This window comes from Melozone crissalis, unplaced genomic scaffold (assembly GCF_028551555.1).
Source record: "Melozone crissalis strain CALT ecotype California unplaced genomic scaffold, PUWL_Pcris_2 ptg000023l_1, whole genome shotgun sequence".
Lineage (NCBI taxonomy): Eukaryota > Metazoa > Chordata > Aves > Passeriformes > Passerellidae > Melozone > Melozone crissalis.
Genome location: NW_026535801.1, coordinates 15,835,171 through 15,855,930, shown reverse-complemented (window position 1 = coordinate 15,855,930; position 20,760 = coordinate 15,835,171). Strand labels below are relative to the sequence as shown.

Here is a 20,760-nt window from a genome sequence, read left to right as displayed (position 1 = left end):
GCCATTATATAACATTACTTAGATAACAAAGCTGCTAAGATGGAAAACTTAATGAGCCAGTTAATACAATTGGTTACAGGAAAAGTAATTAAGAAATGAGATACACAGGTTTAATTGACTTTACCCTTGGACTCTCGGTTTACCTGTGGCCAGTTTTCATGTTTGTGCTAGTGAGCTAAAGAGAAGTAGGATGAAGACTTGAGCATTAGACTGCAGTGGTTCTCTCTATCCCTCTTTTCCTGGTTAAATTAGATTACATCCAAAGCTTGTTACTTAGTATATCAGTTACAGCCTGTAAGGTATGCAAACAATGGTAAGAACTAATTGTGTGGATGCTAAAGACCACTGACACACCTGATGCCTGTAATGGGGAAAACTTTGCAGATTCTGCATCTAGCTTGGTGAGAAACCATTTCCGTGGCTGATAATCTGTAACATGTAGGGAGCCACAGGAGGACAGCAGGCTCTGATCTCAGCCAACACAGGAATTTTTCTTCAACAATAGCTGCATTCAGAACCTAGAAAAAATACATGTCTCAAGCTCATACATTCACTTGAAAAAAACTGGTGGTTCATCTACAATCTCTAATAAAAGCTCTGATACTGGATTTTGCTGGCATAAATTTTCCATTCATGTAAAATGTTACTGGGTTCCAAAGGTTTTGGAATAAATGCTAGAATCTTCAGTAGTATCTTACTGAGCATCTTTTCTATAGATACAAATCCTCCCATACTGTGGGACTGATGATCAGCCCTGCTTCTTAAAAGTAGATACTTGGGGATGTTATGTGGTGATACACTTGAAATTTTAATCAATCAGCAACATTCAGAATAATTTCCCAGGACATCAGAATTTCACTCACCCCATGGAAACAGTCATGAATCGCAATTTCCACACAAGACAGAGTGCAGCCTTCTCCCACAATGGCTGGGACCTACATCAAGAAGAAAGGCTCAGAAACACCTCAATAAAAAACAGATGTTCCCATCATGCTCTGCTGCGATGGTGACAGCACACAGATGGTGAAGTATCTATAGCAATGCCATTTTACACACTATTCTGAAGAAAGCCCGTTCATATTCATGCCATCAGTATGCAGTTTCACAGTTCAGGGTATGTCAGAATGATTTGTTTCCAACCACTTACTGTAATGGATAAACATACTATATTTCCACACTATACTCCTGAAGGACACTAAGTTTAAATCCCAGAGGTCATTTTCAGATCTCATTTTCAGTACCAGTTCAGCTGGAAATACCTGTATGCTAAGGCAACTTGCTGCAACTGCAAGCTGTTCTAGTGAGTACAGACATCTGAAGTTTGGAGTTGCTTTAGGAACAGTTGTATCCAGCTGTTTCCAGGATCTGTAAGCTCAGGCAACAGAGCATTCACTAATAAAAGTGGCTATTTTGAAAAAAAGGACAGAATTTGATTCTTTTACCTACTTTGTATGACAGCTCCCTATACCCACAGTGTCTTATTAACTTCAGTCCCATAAGGTAATCAAACATAAAAGGTATCAACCATGAGGGGTTTTCTTCTGCTAGGTTAGTACTCTCCTACAAAATCTGTTGAGTAACAGCACTGCACTGACATTACCTGATTTAAGTCTGTTAGAAGGCTTCTCAGGGCACTTTGGGTAATCAAGGTCTCCTTCCCATCAGGGACAGCATAAAACTGGAAGAAAGCTGAAAACAAGGAAAAAAACCCTGGAATCCTGGCAGAGTCTGAACTGTCTTCAAGCTATCTTCAAACTGCTATGGTAACTGCAGTCTAACAAAGAAACCCTTCCAGAAAGTTTCACTATATTTTGTACCTAACAGGCTCTCAGTGACTGCTGTGACCATAGTTTTCCCTACAGTGAGGGAAAGAGAAGGAAAGCAAGGAAAAAAGCAATGAACTCATTCTTACAACATTAGGAAAAATATTTAAATATGTTTATACAAGAAGTGGTCTATTTAAATTGTGAATTGCTAATTTAAAACCATGGGGTTTCTGTTATTTTCTGCTAGGCAAATAGAAGTTTTACTTAAATGTCACTATAACCTCTTCTGAGGCTCTCTATTGCAAAGATGGCTACAGATATTGATTGGAAAGCATTATTCTGCATCAGCCTTTCTCTACAACTAAGCAGTCAACATAATTTACTTTTTTCATGGCAGAGCTTTTATTTTAAAATAAAAAAAAAAGATGGTGGAAATTTTCCTCAATGTTCAGTATTTCAGATAGCGTATAAAATCATACATTTCCCACCTCTGTATTTAGCCAGTAGAGTATCTCCTGAAAGGGAAATTAGGGCAGCTGCAGCAGATCTAGTTCTGACATACCCTGTTCCAGATCTAGGAAAATGAAATAAGTTACACTATTCTCATTCACAGAGAATATAAAGACTGAAACATCTAAAGAATGGAATACTGCTATGTAGGAAGAAAACTTCAAAACATGTATCCTTTTATATGTATAAATGTAACCAAAGTAACATTTCAGTAATATTTTATGTCTAGAACCTTTTGTCACTGAAAATAACTGCAGAGTTAACTGTTCCAAGATACCATGCAATCATAAAACAAAAAGAAAACATCTCCTTCAGAGACTTCACATTCCAAGTAAAATGTAATTTTACATTTACAATGTATGTCCCAAAAAAAATCTGCTCTTTTTATTGTGGGAAGCCTTCCCAAATACAGTACTGAATAAAGGATACAATCTAAGTTTTGCATATATCATCAGGCAGCTCCACTGTGGCCCCAGATCTGCACTAAGCTTCTCTTGGGCTGATTACATTTAATTTCACTGAAACTCAATTTAATCAAAAGGATCTATGGAGGAGCAGGACATTTAGTTTTGACCATTAGATAATAATAACGTAGATTAATTTAGAACCAAATTTTGTGACATAGGCACCTAATGAAAAACACTAATTTTTTTTGTGAAGACGATGCAGACATTAATCAGAAACCACAAATCAGGAAATCCCAGAAATCTATATTTAAGATTTTACTTTTGCAAAGATTCAAAATATGTCTTCAAGAGTCTTTAGGTAAACCCACACTGTGTAAAGCTGCAATACCGACTCTCAAGTATGAACTGCATGGGAAATTGTTGTTTTTCCAGAAATTTCAAAGAAAAAACTTCAAGACTAAAGCTGAAGTCTTGCACCCTTAAGATGTTTATGTAAGCTTATTAAGTAAATACCACAAAAACATGGAAAATTCCTATGTGCTCTTCCTATTAAATACTTTCCAATGTTAATAGTGGACAATAGCACTCTATAGAGAAAACATTATTAGAAAATTATAAGAAGCTCTTCCTATCTTATATACACGTCAAGAAACTTATTAAATTCTTTTTTAAAAAAGAAATAGCAGCAAAAAGAAAATGGCACCCCTAAGACATCCCTTAGAAAACAGACTAAAAGACTAAGATAGTACTATTAAGAAGATTCTTCTACATCATTTCCCTACGGCACACAAAAATTACAAAATACTCTTGATGTTTCTAGCTTTATTTCTTATAAAAGCACTTATTCTTATCCTTAATGGAATTTCTTACAAAAAAATTTGATAAAGTGGGACCTTTAGCAGTAATGATCATATGAGTAATGAATAAAGATTCAAGAAAAAGTTCTGCAGACCACTTACATCTCATTTACTTTCAGTAAAAACTTTACTATCATGTAGAAGGGAAAAATTTCACCTGTGGTAAATAACTTGTACAACGAACTTAGTCTGTCTTTTAAATCTGATACAATCACAAATCAATCCTGCCTTTGGTGAAATAACTCATTATTTACAAACAATACATAAGAAAAATACACTCTGTGAGGTGTTTCCTTATTTTCAGAAACTGTGCTATTCACTGAGCTGCTCACCTTAGTTATGACACATCAATTTTGTTTCATAATTGGTAGATTAACTTCTTAAGCTAGAGGAAAATGAATAACAAAAAGTGACTGGCAAATTCCTGAACTGTGTATGGGTACTGTTCTCCTGAGAGAAATATGGATTCATTTCTAGGAGTGTACCAAAATATCTTGGAAGTCAGATGAAAAGCTACTCTGTAAAGCTGTTCAGAGAAAAAGTCAGCATGGACTGGCAAAGATAGTTTTGGGAGCATTTGAGCACTGTGTTTCTGATGCAGTTTTGTGCCTTATATTCCTACCGCTGAACTACTCCTAGTTTTTATACAAAGCATAACCAATCAAAATGGGAGAGTTTCACACAGAAATGGTGTGAGAGTGGTAGAAACAAACTTAGTCTAGCTCTACTTTGGATGGGAGCAATATGTCCTGTCCAAAAACACATTCTTTAACTCTACAGTACTTCACAATGGATCTACGTTTCTTCTTCTTCTCACCTGTCATACATGGCAATCAGCAGGCCCAATGTGAATTCAGCAGCTCTTGGATCTACCTGGCCTGGTTTTTCTGACCTTGCCCTTTGGAAGAGCTTCATCAGCATTCTAGAGATTTGCTGCCTGTTCAGAGAAATCCGCTCTTCCCTCTGGCTTTGTTCACTTGATAGGATGCGCTGAATCAGAGAAACGTCAATCAAATCCACTGTGGAAAAATTAAGGAAGAAATGAATGAGGGTCCCTGCCTTTTTATGAATGGAAGCATGACTATTTTTCACCAGAAATGCCTAGCTAAGACAGGCATGTAAAATGAAGCCTAAAACAGCACACCACATAAAAAGAAAACCAGTACCTGTGGTACTTCTACATTGACACAGAGCATCAGGCAGATGCTCATATGATTTATACCTCAACCATATCAGGAATGAGATCAAACTAAATGTATTCATAGAAAAGCATCCCCAAATGAAAGAAATATGTCCAAGGCCAACAAACTAGTCACCTTCTCTGTGTTACCCTGAAGACCTCATTTGCAATGTTGTGCATTTTCAGCACAAATAAAAAATTCAAGATTTCCATGAAATTTAGCTCAATATGGAATTTACATCCAGTAATTTCAAAGTGAGCTAGGTGACCAGGACTTTGTTGCACAACTCTTTGATTGCACTGAATTCTCCCTCATTTCAAAGACACGGAGAATGAATACTAACCAGAAGTTTTCTGCTCTATCATGTTCTATTTTGTTCTCATTAATTCTTATAGTCCAGTCAATGCATTTTCAATAAGCCATGATTATTTCCAATAAATCAGCTCCTAAGAAACACATTAGAATTTGACTTTTCAAGACCATAATAATAGATTAATAATTGTCAGTGATGTCTACATAGTATTGCTGCAGATGGTAGATAAACTTTGATTCTCTCATAATTTTAGAATTTCACTAATGTATTTCCATTGACATTCAAAAAGAAAAAAAATCAATTTGTATATGAAGCACTATCTATATCTTAAGTGTTCCTAATCCATTCTGAAACTCCAAGGTGGAAAATGAGAGAGCAAAGTAGCATAATAACTCATGGTGACAGCAATGCAAATTTGATACAGATTCTCCTCCCTGTAAAAGCATAGGGTTCTCTTTGGCTACTAACGCTGGCAAAGACTTTGTACTGAGCGTAGCTTTAGGGCTGTTCTGTATACGGAGCTCTCAACATCACTGAAGGCCTCTGTGAAAGAAAACAAACACACATTACAATTGAGTGGTTCATTCAAAACTAACTAAAAATCAAAGCAACCAAATTTGGAGTTTCAAGTTGATCAACACTCTGAAGAAAAATTTGGGGGAAAAAAACCCCAAACAAATAAAACACATTTTCTTTTTTAAAAAATAACTTTGTGGGGTGAACAATCTTCTTGTAAACAGTAACACCATCTCTTGTAAAATCAGAATTTAACATAGAGAGCACATCTGTTTCTTTGGGAATCAAGTTTATTCATATATCAGAACAAGGCCTGTGAGGGTTATGCACTGCACAAACTTTTAGCCAAGATCATAATGAAATAATATTTCTTCACACAAATAGGTTTTTTGATCAGAGATGCTCTTCTTCAAGGAACAGTTTGTCAGTTTGCACAGCAGGGTTATTGTTTTGGATGCATATTGTTTCAAGCACCAAACAAATCTTCTGTCAAGATCAACATGTGGGACTCTTGCAGAAGAAGACAAGCCCTTTACCAGAGCAAATTACTTTTGACATCTCTGTTTAGCAAACCCACTCAATCTGCTTGACTAAATCCCATACCCTTATATGATTTCAGCTTATTTCTTTCACATCAAGAAAGGATGCTTTTCTGAGTGGAAAGTAAGAGATGCTGATTGTGACCTATACCTAATACTTTACACATACCTAGAACTTCAAGACCAAAAAACAAGCTTGTTCACTAAACTTCAGAAACTAGAAAGGGATTTATCAGTTATCCTTCTGTCCTCAGAGACTCTTTTCTCCCTGTACTTCAGAGAGAGTTACACACAGTTGATTAAGGCTAAAGATAAGCAATAAATATGTATAAATGAGTAGAAATAACTCACAAAATACTTAACCTGTTCAGTCTGGAAAGGCGCCAATCTGTGTGCAATGGTTTCCAAGAAATACACCAGATTAATATTAATAGTCAGCAAATTATGAGCTCTTCTGGTTCCCAGATGCTGCCTAAGCTATAGAAAGATGCCAATAACTGCTATACCATCTGTTTAGTCCTGCTCTTGTCATGCTATGTTTTGTGATATTATTTGGAGATGCAATGTAGCATGTCATAGAATGTGAAAAATGAGTTTTGACTTCCACGCATCATCAGTTCTCTTTCCTCAATAAACTGATCCAAAGCCCTTTTGAAAGAAACAGAACAACTCCCACAGTTTTCATTAGGCTATGGATTAAGTTCCACATGCTTATTCTCAAATACAAATGCTAGAAATAGACACATGATTCAACTCAAACACCTTCCATGCACAAGATGATTTTCAAATTGAAGAGAATCTGTTTTAGTAGCCATCTGCTACTTAATTCTAGTCCACCCTTACAAACAAAATGTGGCCTCAAAGTAGGGCACTCTGTGCCTGTCAAACACAGTTCCAGAATTAACTTGTGAGGACACATAAGTAAAATAGCAAATTATTTTAGAATTACTACTGATGAGAGGCTATTTAGGGGCATTAAAATATTTCATTTCTCATAGGAAAGGGGCTTCCCCTCTGGACAGAAAACCAGCATGTAATCATTCTGCTGTGGGTCAAATTTCACCTCAAGAAATATAAATGCCCTTTGTAGAGAAGCTGACAAAGGAGTTCCTGCACACATAGAAGTGTGCTGATTCCTGACATCTTCAGCTGGTTACCTGCTATGCTGCATTTTGAGGTGCTCTGTGGCAGATGAGGTGTCCGCTGAGATTTTGCACTCAAAAAGGGAGTGTATGGCCATCTTCATGCCTATCCCAAAGTATGAAAAGCACCTTTGCATTTATTATAAATTAGAGATCATGGCCCTGTGTGCCTGACCATTCCATAAGCCAATGTGATAGTGGCAAGGAAGGTGCCTGGACACATCCAACAATAAAGGTAAGACATCACAGCTCTGTAATTTGTCATTTACGTGCTACAGCATAGAGATTCTCAAGGTGGCATGATTTCATTAAAATTCAGTAGTTTCTGTTCAAAAAGACACAGAAACGCCTTTTGAAAAAAGTTGGGGAAAAATAAGAAAAATCCTTACCCTGCAAGTCTGGATCCATTTGAAATTAACAGATGGCATTAGGCATTCTATAACAAAACAAACCAAAGTGTAAAACCACATATTCTACACAGAGACATATTGAACCATTCAAATTAAACCTTTTAATCTGAACAATTCACTGGATGCATTTCAGAAATTAAATTAAACAGAATTACATTAAACAAAATAGTTTTGGTGCCATGTGCAGAGAAATGCCAGCAAATGGCAAGCTCTCTGCTCAGCATAAAATAGGAGTAATTCAAGTAACTGCAAAACTGTAGCAGGGCAAAACCAATCCTCAAAACAGTTTTAAGTACAGGAAATGAGATCTTTCACTATGAAGAGCTCAGTGTTTACATGCAGGATTACTACATGGTCCAATGTAAAATTTCAGGTCACAGAGGGCATATCTACACCAGACTCTTCCTCAGATTCACTGATTGCAATTATTCAAAAGTATTTTCTAAAATTTCAAGTAAAACTAAAGTTTTAGGCTGAGCTAACATTATTTCTTATTGAGCTGTTATGGAAGGGGAAAACAAAGCTTAACCATGTACCTACTTACATTAACAACTGTGAAAGCAAAAGTAGTTATATCTCTGCAGTAGTGGAAACTGAATGTCTCCCCTCAGGATTTATTTCACTAATGCTCTAAACTACATATATTTCCAATCACAGAAATGTAAGTATGAATTAACTAGTAGTAACTATCTTTCAGCTAACACTGCAATTGCAAAACACTAGGTATAATGGATCTAAGTCACACAAGATTTCAAAGGCAATCTATATAATTTATTGTGCAGAACAAAGGGAAAGTTTGCTAAAATAAATAAAAATTAAAGAGTTGGAAATTATCTAAAACTTAAATAATAAATTCGATGTTAAATCTGAACTTAAACAAATGTTCACTTCTTACATTTTTTCAGTTAGAATCATTGATAATTTGTCATAAACATGACAGAATACTGGCCATTTATGAAGCATAAATATTCAATGATCTAAAATTACTGAGTCTACCATAAATATGCTCCTTACCATTTTAATTAGTGAAAGCTGCAATTTGTGTTTCAGTCTCTAAATTTCAGCCATAACCTAAATTTAGATGCTTAAAATATTGAGATACAGATTTGTTTTAATAGTCTTTTTCATTCAAGACTACAATGGCACAGTTTTTACTGTAGTCCTTCTTTGAAAAAAATACCACGTTTCTTTTCCACTATTCTATTTTCTTTCTTACTAAGGGTTCTGCAAAACAACAGCTCTGCCCAGCATTTACACAGGCACATAAGTTTGTCTATAGATAGATATTCATATGCAATATATATGAAAATATGATACAACTGTTCCTAAAATAGCTGCAGTAGTAGGAGTCTCTGCATAACTTGACAGAAAAGTTCATGTACAGAAATCAGTGAAATCAGAAGACACAGAGCAATGAATTAAACATAAGTGTTTGGTGAAAGCTACATGTAGCAATCTAGAAGGTAGACTTACAAATGCACAGCTTACCTCCTTTATTTTCTCTGTACCAGAGGTACATAAAATAAAGAAAGTGGACAGGATGAATGTAAAAATATTCAGTCGAAACTCACTTAAATTAGAACTCATTAGAATTTGCTCACTCAAATAAGAACAGATCCACTGACTTACTGAGTTATACAGCATGCATAATATATGAGTGCTTGATACTTACTGTAATATGACCAGATCTCTGTCCAGTACAACACAATGTCTATCATTTAAATCACCCATATGGAAAAACACACTATAGTCTTGCACTAGGGTATTCATAGTCTCAAAGTCAACCACGTATTTCTGTGTTTTACCAAATTACATCATATCTATGAACCCTCCTTCCAAAAAGTTACAGAAGACATTATTAATGTATGTACAGTCTACACTTTCATATACAAAACTCTGTGGACAGTCCAGATCTTGACTGCAGTGGGAGTGCCTGGGTGAAACAAAGAGAATCTACTTCAGTGTTAGCACATGAACACAACGTGAAAGCAGAAGCATTATCTGCTGCCCATGAAATCTGAAGTAACTTTGCCCATTGACACACTCTTTCAGCCTGTGTTATATATCAGTTCCTTGTGTGTTTTAATAGTGAAAAACACTTAAGAAAACAAACAACAAATTAAAATTATGTACAAATACTCAGGAAGTAAATTGTTACAGTTAACAGTCCTGGTCCCATTAACATGAATACTCTTATGTGCAAAACAAGGATAGCCTTTTTCTTGACTCTTAGTGGAATGTGAAAGAAAAGTAACACTTGACTACTTACATGTACTTTGTTTGACATATAGGTTCTCAGAATATGTACTTTAGCAAATAAAATGTGTTTTGAAGCATGTTACATAATTAAATTAAAGTTCAGAGAAAGAGGAGCCACATGAAGTAAGGCAGAAACCTCCCAGCAGATCAATCAACTTGATCACAGAGACTTTTCTTTTGAAATCAGACAACATATGATGAACATCTTAAATATGCATAAAAGAACCTACAGTTACTTATGTTTCCGGTGAAGGGTGAAGATATTCTATGTTTTATTCAAAGGCCAAAATTATTGTCCCCTCTTAAATACAGTAGCTGCGCTTACCTTCCTCTCATTACTTACTGAAGGTCCAGAAGTCAGATGACACTGCCAGAGAAGTCCAGTAGTTTTACAGCACTTAAAAGTTGACTTCAAGACACAGTTCTAAAGGTTTTGCTTTTAAATTAAAGCTGCTCACAACAAATGCCTAGCAAAGGCCCAGATCAAAGTATCAGGTAATTGTCTAAGCAGTCAAAACAGAGAACACTAATTAATTAGTAATAAATATCCTGAATTATTAAAGATAAAACTTCTTTGATCTTTGTTTCAAAGCTTTTTTTTTTTATGGTTGGAGTGCAATATTTCTAAATTGAGAGGCCTTTACTAAGCATCTCCCAGTTGCTGAGAAACTGTTGCTATAGAGACTGAAAATAAGGTAGAAGCTGACAGAGTAATGCAGAAAGCACAGTGTGCTGTAACAAAGAGTTGGGGCACACAAAGAAGAAAAATAGTAAGCCCTAGTGGTAATGTCCTAGAACTAGAATTGTTCAGACCAACCACAAAGCTCTTCAGCATACCCGAATGCTAGGGTTTAAGAGGAATCTATATATAACATTTGTAAGACACAACTTAAAGCCCTTCTCATACATTTTTCAATGGTTACCGTAACAGCCAGGTAGAAAGAGTCATCGATACCATGAATATCCTGCATACATAACATGACTTAGGGACTTGGGAAAAAATGTGTCCCAGAAATTGCTTATTACTTACAGAAAACCCAAACGTACTGATGACTAAGTCAATTGCTGTTTTATAGCTGTAACCAACGTTGAATATGTTACCATATTTTAGCTTTCCTATTATTTTTTTCTTTCTTTTCCTCCTAAAAAAAGCTAGGAAAAAAACTTATGCTTCACTTCACTTATGCTTCATGAGAAAAGACCTGAATTCCCCTGCAAATCCAGTTAGAATAATTTAGGATACACAAGCCATCCCAAGCAGCTTTTTCTTTCTGCTCCCGCTGTCTGAGAAGAGAGGTTTTCAGCTGGTGACTCAGAAGTCAGATAGGTCTACTTATATATAGCAGAAAAAGGTATTTTCCCTCTCATTAACAGCTGTGCACTGCTAGTGCTTGACCTGCAGGTTGTTTGAACTATCTCCACTGGCAGAATAAAGGAATTCAAAGACTAAGATTGCTAAAGCCTATTCATATAGAAAAAGCCCAAATGTAAATACATATTAGAGAAGCTAACTTTTCTATCTTGGAAAATGAATTATAGAAAACACAGGTAGTTTGTAGAGACTACTGGACTGGTAGCATCCCTCCCTGCTATTTTCTCCTGAGACAGCTGCCTCCAGATGCTCCTCAGAAACTCAGCCAATCTTCTGTGCATACACTACTGGAAATTAATTCCCTGGGGACTACTTCCCATGAAATGAATGGTTCCTAACACTTCTCTTCAAGTCTTTTTACAACACCTACCTCTACAATTTCCATGTGAACTATTCCATGAAGATACTTACAATAATATCTCAATTCCTCTAAATGTTGCTTCTCCCATATACACTTTGCATAGAATCCCAGATTCTTCCAGACCACTTGTGATACTCCAGCTCTCTGAGCTCCTCTTTCTAAGACCAGCAAGACACCCCTCCCAGTCCTGTCCTAATCAGACAGTAAATTATCTTAGTTTCCTCATATAAGAAGTCTGCCCCTATTCAGAGCTTGAACAGAAATAATGAATTTATTGCAACTATATGTAACTGATTCAAAGAACAGGAAGCTTTCTATTTTGTTTTAAACATATCTGATAAAAAATTAGCAAGTACAGGAACATCATTAACACAATCTTCATCATTTAAGACACCAAAGATGCAAGTAAAAGTGGTTCCTGAACAATTCCGTTAAAACAAGAATTTAATTATGTTTGACTTAAAACACGAGTATTCTCTTGAAACTCATTAAATAAATAAGAAAAACATGGAAACAAAGATGAACTTGTCACTAAGGAGATGTATAAACATAATTTTTGTTTAAAAATCAAATTTTCCTAAGAAGATATTTTATTACAAAAACACTGTGTTTCAGTACCTCTGAAAAAAATATTTGTAATTACAAAAACTTCTACTCACTGTATGTGACAGTCCTCAAAATTTTCATATGAACATTTTAGGCATTAAACTATGTTTTTGCAATAGTTTATTGGTCTGAAAAAAACCACATGGTTAGATGCAAATGAAATCTTAGACTCATTAAAATCAGTAGAAATTTTACTTTGATCTACAGGTTAAAAATGTTACATTCATGCCGGTTTTGAAATTTTTTTCCACCTAGAGATTTCCCAGATTTTTTTAAGGAGGAAAATACTGCAAAAGCTACAGCAATGCTTAGACTTTCTTTCTAGTTTGCTCTTTTGGGCAATGGAAACCTTATTTAATATGAGAATTTCCAGCATTTTTTTCTCCAGAAAACTCTAGCTAAAGTGACCCAGTAGGTAAGGTTTCCATTTCTGTTTAAAAAAAAAGGCAAAACATGAGCTATTTTTGCTAGCCTCCTAAAATACTTCCACATGCAAGGAGATAAAGCAGGGCACTTTGGGAATACTTGAACACCTGATACTGATATCACAGGAGAAGGCCACAACTAAGCACATTGCTGCTAGCAGTGTTCAGGCCTCTGCTTAGCATTGCATGCTGACACAAGAGGAACAGGACAGCTCTACAGAACAGCAGTGCCATACAGGTAGAGAGTAGACAGAGAATGACACTCTTATGTCATTGGGAATTCCCTGTCTGGGTTAAACAAGGTCATGGTTAGCCAAATAATTAAATCCTGCATTCACGAAGAATGTCCTACTGTGTCTTTAGTCCTTTCCCAAAAACCAACCATGGAAAACCAAAAGGTTTTGTGCTCAGTAGAGGCTCTGGGTATCTAACTCGGAATAGTTTCCCCATTCTTCAACTCGTCCTTAATGGCGAAGAACAGCTCATAGTAAAGAATAGGCTGATATAAAATTCTGGGAAGAATCTGAAGGAAGGGAGAAAGAAAACAAAGCAGGGAAAAGGTCTGTAGAAATGAAAATTAGAAAGAAATTGTGAGAACATTGGAAAAGAGCAGGAATTTCACAACCTGAAAATAGAGAGAAAAGTGAAAAAACAAAACTAAAACATGATTTAGTGTTTATCTGTTCTTCTTTTGATGAACGAGAACAAAACTTGAAAAGCAAAATGATATGAAAAGCAGTAGAGAAACATGTGGGAGAAGACGTGGAGTTTTCATTCTGCTTCATATGGATGCATTTCATTTATTTCCTTTAGTGCAACGAGCTTTTCCTAAATGGAAGAAAAAGCATATTTTAATACCACCCATTCTTTTAATCTGCACTAATTTCTCGCACAAACTTAAAATATGTTAAAACAAAGTAATCCTTACAAATTACTAGTATGACTGAAGATCACAGAACCTGATTAAAGCTGGAATGTAGAGTACTGAAGATCACAGAACCTGATTAAAGCTGGAATGTAGAGTTTGGGACCAGTATTTTTAAAAATTTCAATAGTACAAATAAATTATTTTTGTCTTACTAAGTGACAAGAAGTTCATTATGAAAATAGTACTCAAGGATTTTGTATTTTCTGAAAAATCCCTAATTCTAGTAAGGTCTGGCCTTCATTCATGCAAAGTCACAGCCATAAATATGCCAAAAGATATGTATGCTAGCATAGAAATACTCTGAATACCATATAAGCAAAATCAACATAGAATGTAGAAGCATTAAATGAAATATTCCTGTTTTGCACAAAGCCTGCAGAACTTTGGGGTGCAAATTCAACATGTACATAGGTAAACTTATTTTATCATCTCCTTTTGGGCAGAACAGTTGTCTGTTCATTTCAATACACAAACCTTACCTTACACTTATAAATACCCAGTCTTTACCATGCCTAAGTGCATGTGTACAGTTTGTACATCTAACACTTACAGGTCTGTGCTCAAAGTTGTATCACAACGTGCCCATAGGTGGCAGAATGGGCATACACGAGACTCAAGTAACCCTCACCTGAACCAGCTCGTGGGCTAAGCGCCATAGAACTTTTTGGGTGGTTTCATTAATTTCTAGTTCTGTCATGGCTTCCCAGTTACCATTCTGGAGCCTCACTGGCATAGAGAAGATAATTCCTTCAGGAATGCAAAACTGACCTGAAGAAGAGGGGGGAAAAAGGACAAAACGGATTACATTCCGGATTACATCCTCACCAGTGTCAACACTAAGTCCTACAGACTTGCAAAAGTCTACAACTGTAAGATCTCATTATAAATGGAGACTGCCTTTTTCAATCTACAGTTCAAAAAATAATGTCCCTTTTACTGTAACTTTGTACTTTAGTTAGATGTGCATGAATTATAGCATCAGATGGGTTTGGGCTGCAAGAGACCTTTAGAGGTCTCTAGTTCAACCCTCCTGCCACGGGCAGGGACATCTTCAAATGTATCTGAGCCCCATCCTAGTTGACCTTGAATGTTTCCAGGGTTGAGACGTCTCCCACCTCTCTGGGCAGCTTGTTCCACTGTCTTATCACATTAATTGTAAAAAAACTTAATTATATCTAATCTAAATTGACCCTCCTTCACTTTAAATCCATTGCCCCCTCTCTATTGCAACAGGTCCTGCTAAAAAATTTGTCCCCATTTTCCTTAGAAGAACTTTTAAGCACTGGAAGGTGCTATAAGGTCTCTCCAGAACCTTTTCTTCTCCAGAGCCTTTTCTTTTCCAGGCTGAAAAACCTCAGCTCTCTCAGCCTGTTTTCATAAGAGAGGCATTCATCCCTGTGATCATTTTATGAGGCCCTCCTTTGGACCATCTCCAACAGGTGTCTTTCCTGTGTTGTAATAACACAATTGTGTGTCAGTTGTACATCTTAAAAAAGGGGAAAAATTATTGATTTCATAAGGGTTAAATGGCTGTTGTGAAATATTCCATTAATTGGTTTATATAATGACACAAGAAGAACACACTTTCATAGCCTAGGCTCTAAGAATTATAAAGAGTTCTTGCACAAAACACATACATCAGAAAAGCATTTAAACAAAAAGACTAAGAGATCATTTGCAAAAAGACAACATTAACCTAAGAGATGCCTCTGAAAAGTGAGCATTATCACAAGCTCTGTTAGATTTGGAAGTTCTTATGATGAAACAAACTCTTAGCCTCACACGATTTGTTTTACAAGATTTTATTAAATGAAAAATATTGATTAAAAATAACATTATAGATGGGGAAAAGCTATTATATGCAGGGCAAAGCTACAAGAGAACATGTGAAGCAAAACCAGCTGTACCTTCACTAAGTATTCCCACAGAAATGATCTCCTCAGAAGGAGAGCCATGGTACCAGTACCGCAGCACCGTAGCTACAGCATGAGCAGGTAACATTCCCTTGCAACGGGACACCCGGGACCTCAGCGTGCTCTGTGCCGACACCAGCTCTGAGTGGATCCACTCGCTGCCAACAAAACATGGAGAGAAAAAGCATGACAAACTAAGATGACTGCAGGAAGAGTAGTTTTCCAAAGAAAAAAGAACTAAACCTGAGGAAAGAAAAGTCAAAACTTACTCAAACATCACTGCTGAAAGCAAGGCATTTTTACACAGAGAAAAAAGTCTAACAAAAAGTAGCTTAACAAGTTACAAGTGCTGTGAAAGTAAGGCCATTTACTCAAGTCTTAACCTCTATTATTGTTGTAATTTATAATTTATATGTAATTTAATATTTTATATGTAATTTATATATTACTGTCTTCTGTAAGAACCCAGCCACAAACCAGTCTACCTGTGTGAGGGTCAGTACAAGCCTAGAACATAGAAATGTCTGCTCTCCAGTAAATGCTAAGTCTAGACCAGAGTGGGAGCTCCAGACAGCCAGGCCTGGGTGCCTGTAACATCAGCTGCCCTCTCACTGCACCCACCCTTTCTCTGCTACTGTTCCTTCCACAGGAAGCTATCTACTTGCTAGGTATCCTTTTCACATATATTACCAAATCATCTGTTTTGGGAAACTGACAACATTAGAATGCTCAGGCCTATTCCATGTAATTCAGGTTCAGAAATCTGTTTAATACTATTTCAAAGTTCCTTCATGCAAACTAGACATTTAAATCACTACCTGGACTTCTATCACTTCTTATAAACTGCTCATGATATAAGAGAAACCCATTTAAAATGTAGGAAAAATACAGTTATAAACAGAGTTGGCAGGAGAGTGCAACAGCACAGCACTAGGATCTACCCAACTTCTTTTGCAGATGGAGTACTTCAACTTGTGTTTTCCTTTATGTACAGTGCCAATCAGTAAGGACAAATCTTGAAAACAAAAACATTTCTTGATGTTTTATTAGACAATCCAGATAAGCATGGATTAAAAGCAATTATTTAATTTTACTTGAAAGAAATAAATCTGTACTGTACCTATCATAAATCATATTCAACAAAGGACGTTGAAAATTAGGAGGGCCCCGAATAGCACATTCATATCCATAAAGTTTTGCATGTGACAAATCAATGTAGTTAGACCCAGTAATATTGCCCCAAACAATCACATCTTTAACTCCTGCAACAAAGGAAAGTGAAAAGACAAATACTTTCAGAAAAATGGGCTTCATAAATCCTTTTCAAAATTAATTATTCAAATCTGTGCCCTGCCTTGGTAGCATAAATTATTTGACCTGAAAAATGCAACCAAGTTCTCCCTAACATATGAAACCTCATCACAAGCTGAAAAAGAAGCTTTAATTTATATCATGTTACTGTAAATAATAGAAAAAATCTAGTAAATCTTTAACTCTTAAAACAGTCAAATCATATTGCAAACATACAGCTACGTTTCTTTTAAAATCCTCTAAAAACAAATATAAAAACAGTAAAAAACTATCATTAAAAAAACTACCTGCTTTGGTGCAAAAGGATTCTCTCAAATAACCTGTTGATAGACTATTCAGTCTCTTAACTTGCTTTTCTATTTTATTGGCTCCAAAATATCTAGACTTTTCATCAATGACCAGTTCTAGCCATGCAACACTCACAGAATCCTGATGCTGAGCAACTGTCAGAGCACCCCTTTGCTATGCAGTGCAGAACTGTGCAAATAAAACAAAGCTATAACAATTGACCTGAAAATGGAAGTTAATTAACCTCAAAATAATACTACAACACAGTTCTACTTTACTCTCATTATCTGCACAGCAGTATGTTGTCATGTTTATTCACAGCTCCAAAACAACAATGAACTACAGAGTGCAAATGCAGTCTTGAAGTCCTAGTTCCCAATCTGCAAAACAATTGTCTTCCTTAGCATATTTCCAGCATGAAATACACACCAGAGTGGCAGGGCTGCATCTCAGAGCTAGCAAAGACTCTGGCATTCTGTACAGCCAAGAAATTCAGTGGGTGCACCACTGTGCATTTCTGCATGCACATCAACTGTGTTCTGGAATTAAATATATACTCTTGAAGGTGCACTGAATTCCCCAAATGCTAAATAAACATTCACCTGCTGTGTTCATATTCAGCTTCCTGGCCAGCATGGCTTTAGCTGCACTTTCCCAGGATGTTGAAATGGCAATTATATTTTCAGGCTTAATGGATGGGCCATACATCCTTAACATTGTTGCCTTAAGGTTTGCAAAGGTTTTTCCTGATGAAATGACTTTGACCTCACTCTTGGCATTCTTCTCAATCAAGGGGGCATACACTTGGCAGATCTCACTCACTTCTCTGATGTAGTTCTCAAGGGATTGGACTTCAAGGTTTAAGAGGACATCATCAAGAACAATGATAACATCAGCATCAATAAAAGCCTGATCTGTTTTTGTGTGCTCTGAAATACTGCGGAGAAGTGGGAATGCCATGTCTTCAGCTTCCATTACCATACCGTGAAGCATTTCCCTAAACTGCTCGGTGTCAAGCAGATGGATACTGATTTCTGTGGTCACCCCAAACACTTCTCCATTTGCCAACAGTGGGATCAGATGATAACAGATTGGAGCTGATGCACTGGTAAGAGAGCATGTAGAAAAGTTACAGTTAACAATGAACCACTGCTTGCTTGGAAGTATTACATAAACACAAAGGTGTTTATTTTGTACTAGATTACACTTAAAAGATCCATTAGCTTGTACCCTTTACTGCTCCTTTTGTCATTTTAACAGGTTAAGAATTAAGAGTTGGGTCCTCCTTTCATTCCTGAAGCCTTTCATTTGAAGTCTTCTCCATCCTGTGCATTTCAGTCAATGCCACCACTTAAAATTTATGTCTTTATAGAACCACAATTTTTTAAGGTGCTCTATTAGGACCACTAGAAATATAGGAATTTCTATAAGTAAAGACCTGCTCTTTACCTTCTCTAATATTTCCAACAACATTTAATGCAAGATAGCTGCACCATAAAATTTCTAGCTTCTTTTGCTGGACAATTTCTTGCTTATTTCTAGCTTATACTTGTTTTTCCCTAAACTGATCTGAGGTCCAAATGATGCCTGTTCATACCCCTCATTTTGAACTGGTGTAGAACATAACAAAACCATAAATTGTTTCTAAGTCATATACTAATTGCTAAGTTAAATACTAATAGTGAGGGTGCAGAACCAAGTCAATTCATGGAATTACAGGGATTTGTGATTAACTTCAGATGGTTACACCTGTTATATGTGATAGGAAAAAGTGCATTCTTCTGAACAGAGTAAAAGTTCACAGACACTCTCTTCACTCTCACCTGGTAATCCAGATCTGCATAGGATTGATAAGACTTTTAATCTCTTCATCCTCTTTTACAATTTCAAGATGTGCCTGCAGGTTCTCCTCAGCAATGGCTAACATCTCCTCACTCAGCATCATTGAAGTGATGCCATAATACTTCTAAGAACAAAAAGGATGATCACTAAGCAAATGGCAGTCCAAACCCATCAAGGTAACATTAACAATTGCTTTATTTTATGTTTGAAGGAGGAAAAAGGAACAACAATGTTGTACAACATGGGCTTACAGTATTAAAGGCAGCTTATTACCTGAGCATATTCCAGAAAATCATTCAGTCCTCCCAGAAGCTGACCCTTCCCTCCACGGTCCAACAGTTCTCTCCAAATGATAGGAGACTGTCTGTGTTTCCATCCATTTGTTTCACAAATGTCATGAAGCCACTGCTGATGACATCCCCACCAGATGTTTTAATACATCACATTTGATAACATTTAAACATTACAACTACAAGCATTTCTTACTATTTCCTCTCATTATTTAATTACAAGGTGCTTCAGAATTTAATTCCCAGTGGGTACAAAATGCAGGAATAACACAAAGCAAGGTATGGTGATACAGTGGGATAGCTCACCTCCAGGTCTGGATTTCACTTAGTTGTCTTAGTGGTACAGAAGACAGCAATGTTGTGAAGCAGAGAGTAATCTGAGGATTCTTACTGAGCCACAGAAGGTAAGTAAGGTGAAGAGGTTAATTGCTTCTCACTTAACTGTTTGAGTTACTTGGTGGAGGTGTAAAGCAAAATACACAAGGTAATAAATACCACAGTGCTGTCTATTTCATGGAGTAAGACTGCAGTTTTTTTCAGAGCCTTATAGGCAGCAGGTCTATGACATAAGTATATTCAGACAGGCCCATCCACACTGTAAACAAGTATGTGATATTTAACTTGATACTTCCACTGTAATTCAAAGCCCTTGAATGCCACAAAGGCTCTTGACAAGAAAGAACTCTGAAGGTATATGTAATCACAGTGAGCAAAAGATTTACAGGCTGAACGGCCATTTGTACTTTAAAAATACCCCAGAAAACCAAGCAAGCAAGTAAAACCACCTTGAACTTTTTATTGACATAATAGAGTTGAGGCTGGTCCACACTTAGCGCCCATTTTCTGTAGTAAAACTCAGAGATGTCAGTTGCTCAAAACATTGTAACCTTTCCTCTGCCTGGCTCTCACAGCCAGAGATGCTTCTGCAGCACCTCTATCTACAGAGCAAACCACTTATACAGGAGAAGAAGAAACATACTGCAGATAAGCACATTTCTTGGTTTGTAGAGCACTGGAGCACCTACCAGCTACTTGATTTACAATCTCTTACCTCCCACTCGTCAGGGTGCTGAGTAATCTTGTGAACCCTGAAGTTGGGCAAGTTAGTCTGGAGATAGTCAGCCAGGAGTTCAGCTTTGGCATAGTAAGGGCAGTTTGCCTTACCTGCAAACACAGCAACAGCAGCACAATTGCATGGTTTTGTCAGTCACTGATACGGGCTTAAAAGACCAAACATTGTTTATTGCGAGCTAGCTAAGGAAGAGTAATTCTGCAGGTGAAAAACATTCCCGAGCCAGCGTCCAAGGGGCCGAGGAGGCCACTCCTGGGGGCACAGCAGCAGAGATGCTGACGCCTCACCGGCGGGATGAGGGGGAGCGCTGACCCGGGACCGCCTGAGGCTGCGCTCCGTGCGGACACGGCTCCCGGAGAGCCGCAAAGGGGCACGGGGGTGAACCCGCAGACAGGGCCACTGCTGCAAGCATGGAGAGCTGCCCTGCCCGGCTCCCGGTACAAGGTGCCGCT

At 37.0% G+C, this 20,760-nt stretch overlaps 2 protein-coding genes across 2 annotated transcripts in view; both read right to left on the bottom strand.

Annotated features, from left to right (window-relative positions):
• The window catches only part of DYTN (dystrotelin), a 75,964-nt gene extending 65,690 nt beyond the window's left edge, over positions 1 to 10,274 (bottom strand). The window contains exons 1-8 of the mRNA XM_054278507.1: positions 10,226 to 10,274; positions 7,621 to 7,667; positions 5,503 to 5,577; positions 4,358 to 4,559; positions 2,255 to 2,340; positions 1,601 to 1,689; positions 864 to 935; positions 355 to 518 (exon numbers count right to left, since the gene is read on the bottom strand). Coding sequence (XP_054134482.1) covers positions 355 to 518; positions 864 to 935; positions 1,601 to 1,689; positions 2,255 to 2,340; positions 4,358 to 4,559; positions 5,503 to 5,577; positions 7,621 to 7,639 — 707 coding nt within the window. The 5' untranslated portion in view covers positions 7,640 to 7,667; positions 10,226 to 10,274. The remainder of the gene's footprint in view (positions 1 to 354; positions 519 to 863; positions 936 to 1,600; positions 1,690 to 2,254; positions 2,341 to 4,357; positions 4,560 to 5,502; positions 5,578 to 7,620; positions 7,668 to 10,225) is intronic.
• A 2,028-nt stretch (positions 10,275 to 12,302) lies between these two features.
• MDH1B (malate dehydrogenase 1B) lies at positions 12,303 to 20,437 on the bottom strand (the record flags this gene model as incomplete). Its single annotated transcript, XM_054278127.1, has 8 exons — positions 12,303 to 13,492; positions 14,221 to 14,360; positions 15,500 to 15,663; positions 16,626 to 16,767; positions 17,707 to 18,209; positions 18,928 to 19,070; positions 19,220 to 19,354; positions 20,288 to 20,437. Coding segments are annotated over 8 exons (1,434 nt in total), but the record flags the coding sequence as incomplete, so codon positions are not given.
• Between the last annotated feature and the right edge of the window lie 323 nt (positions 20,438 to 20,760).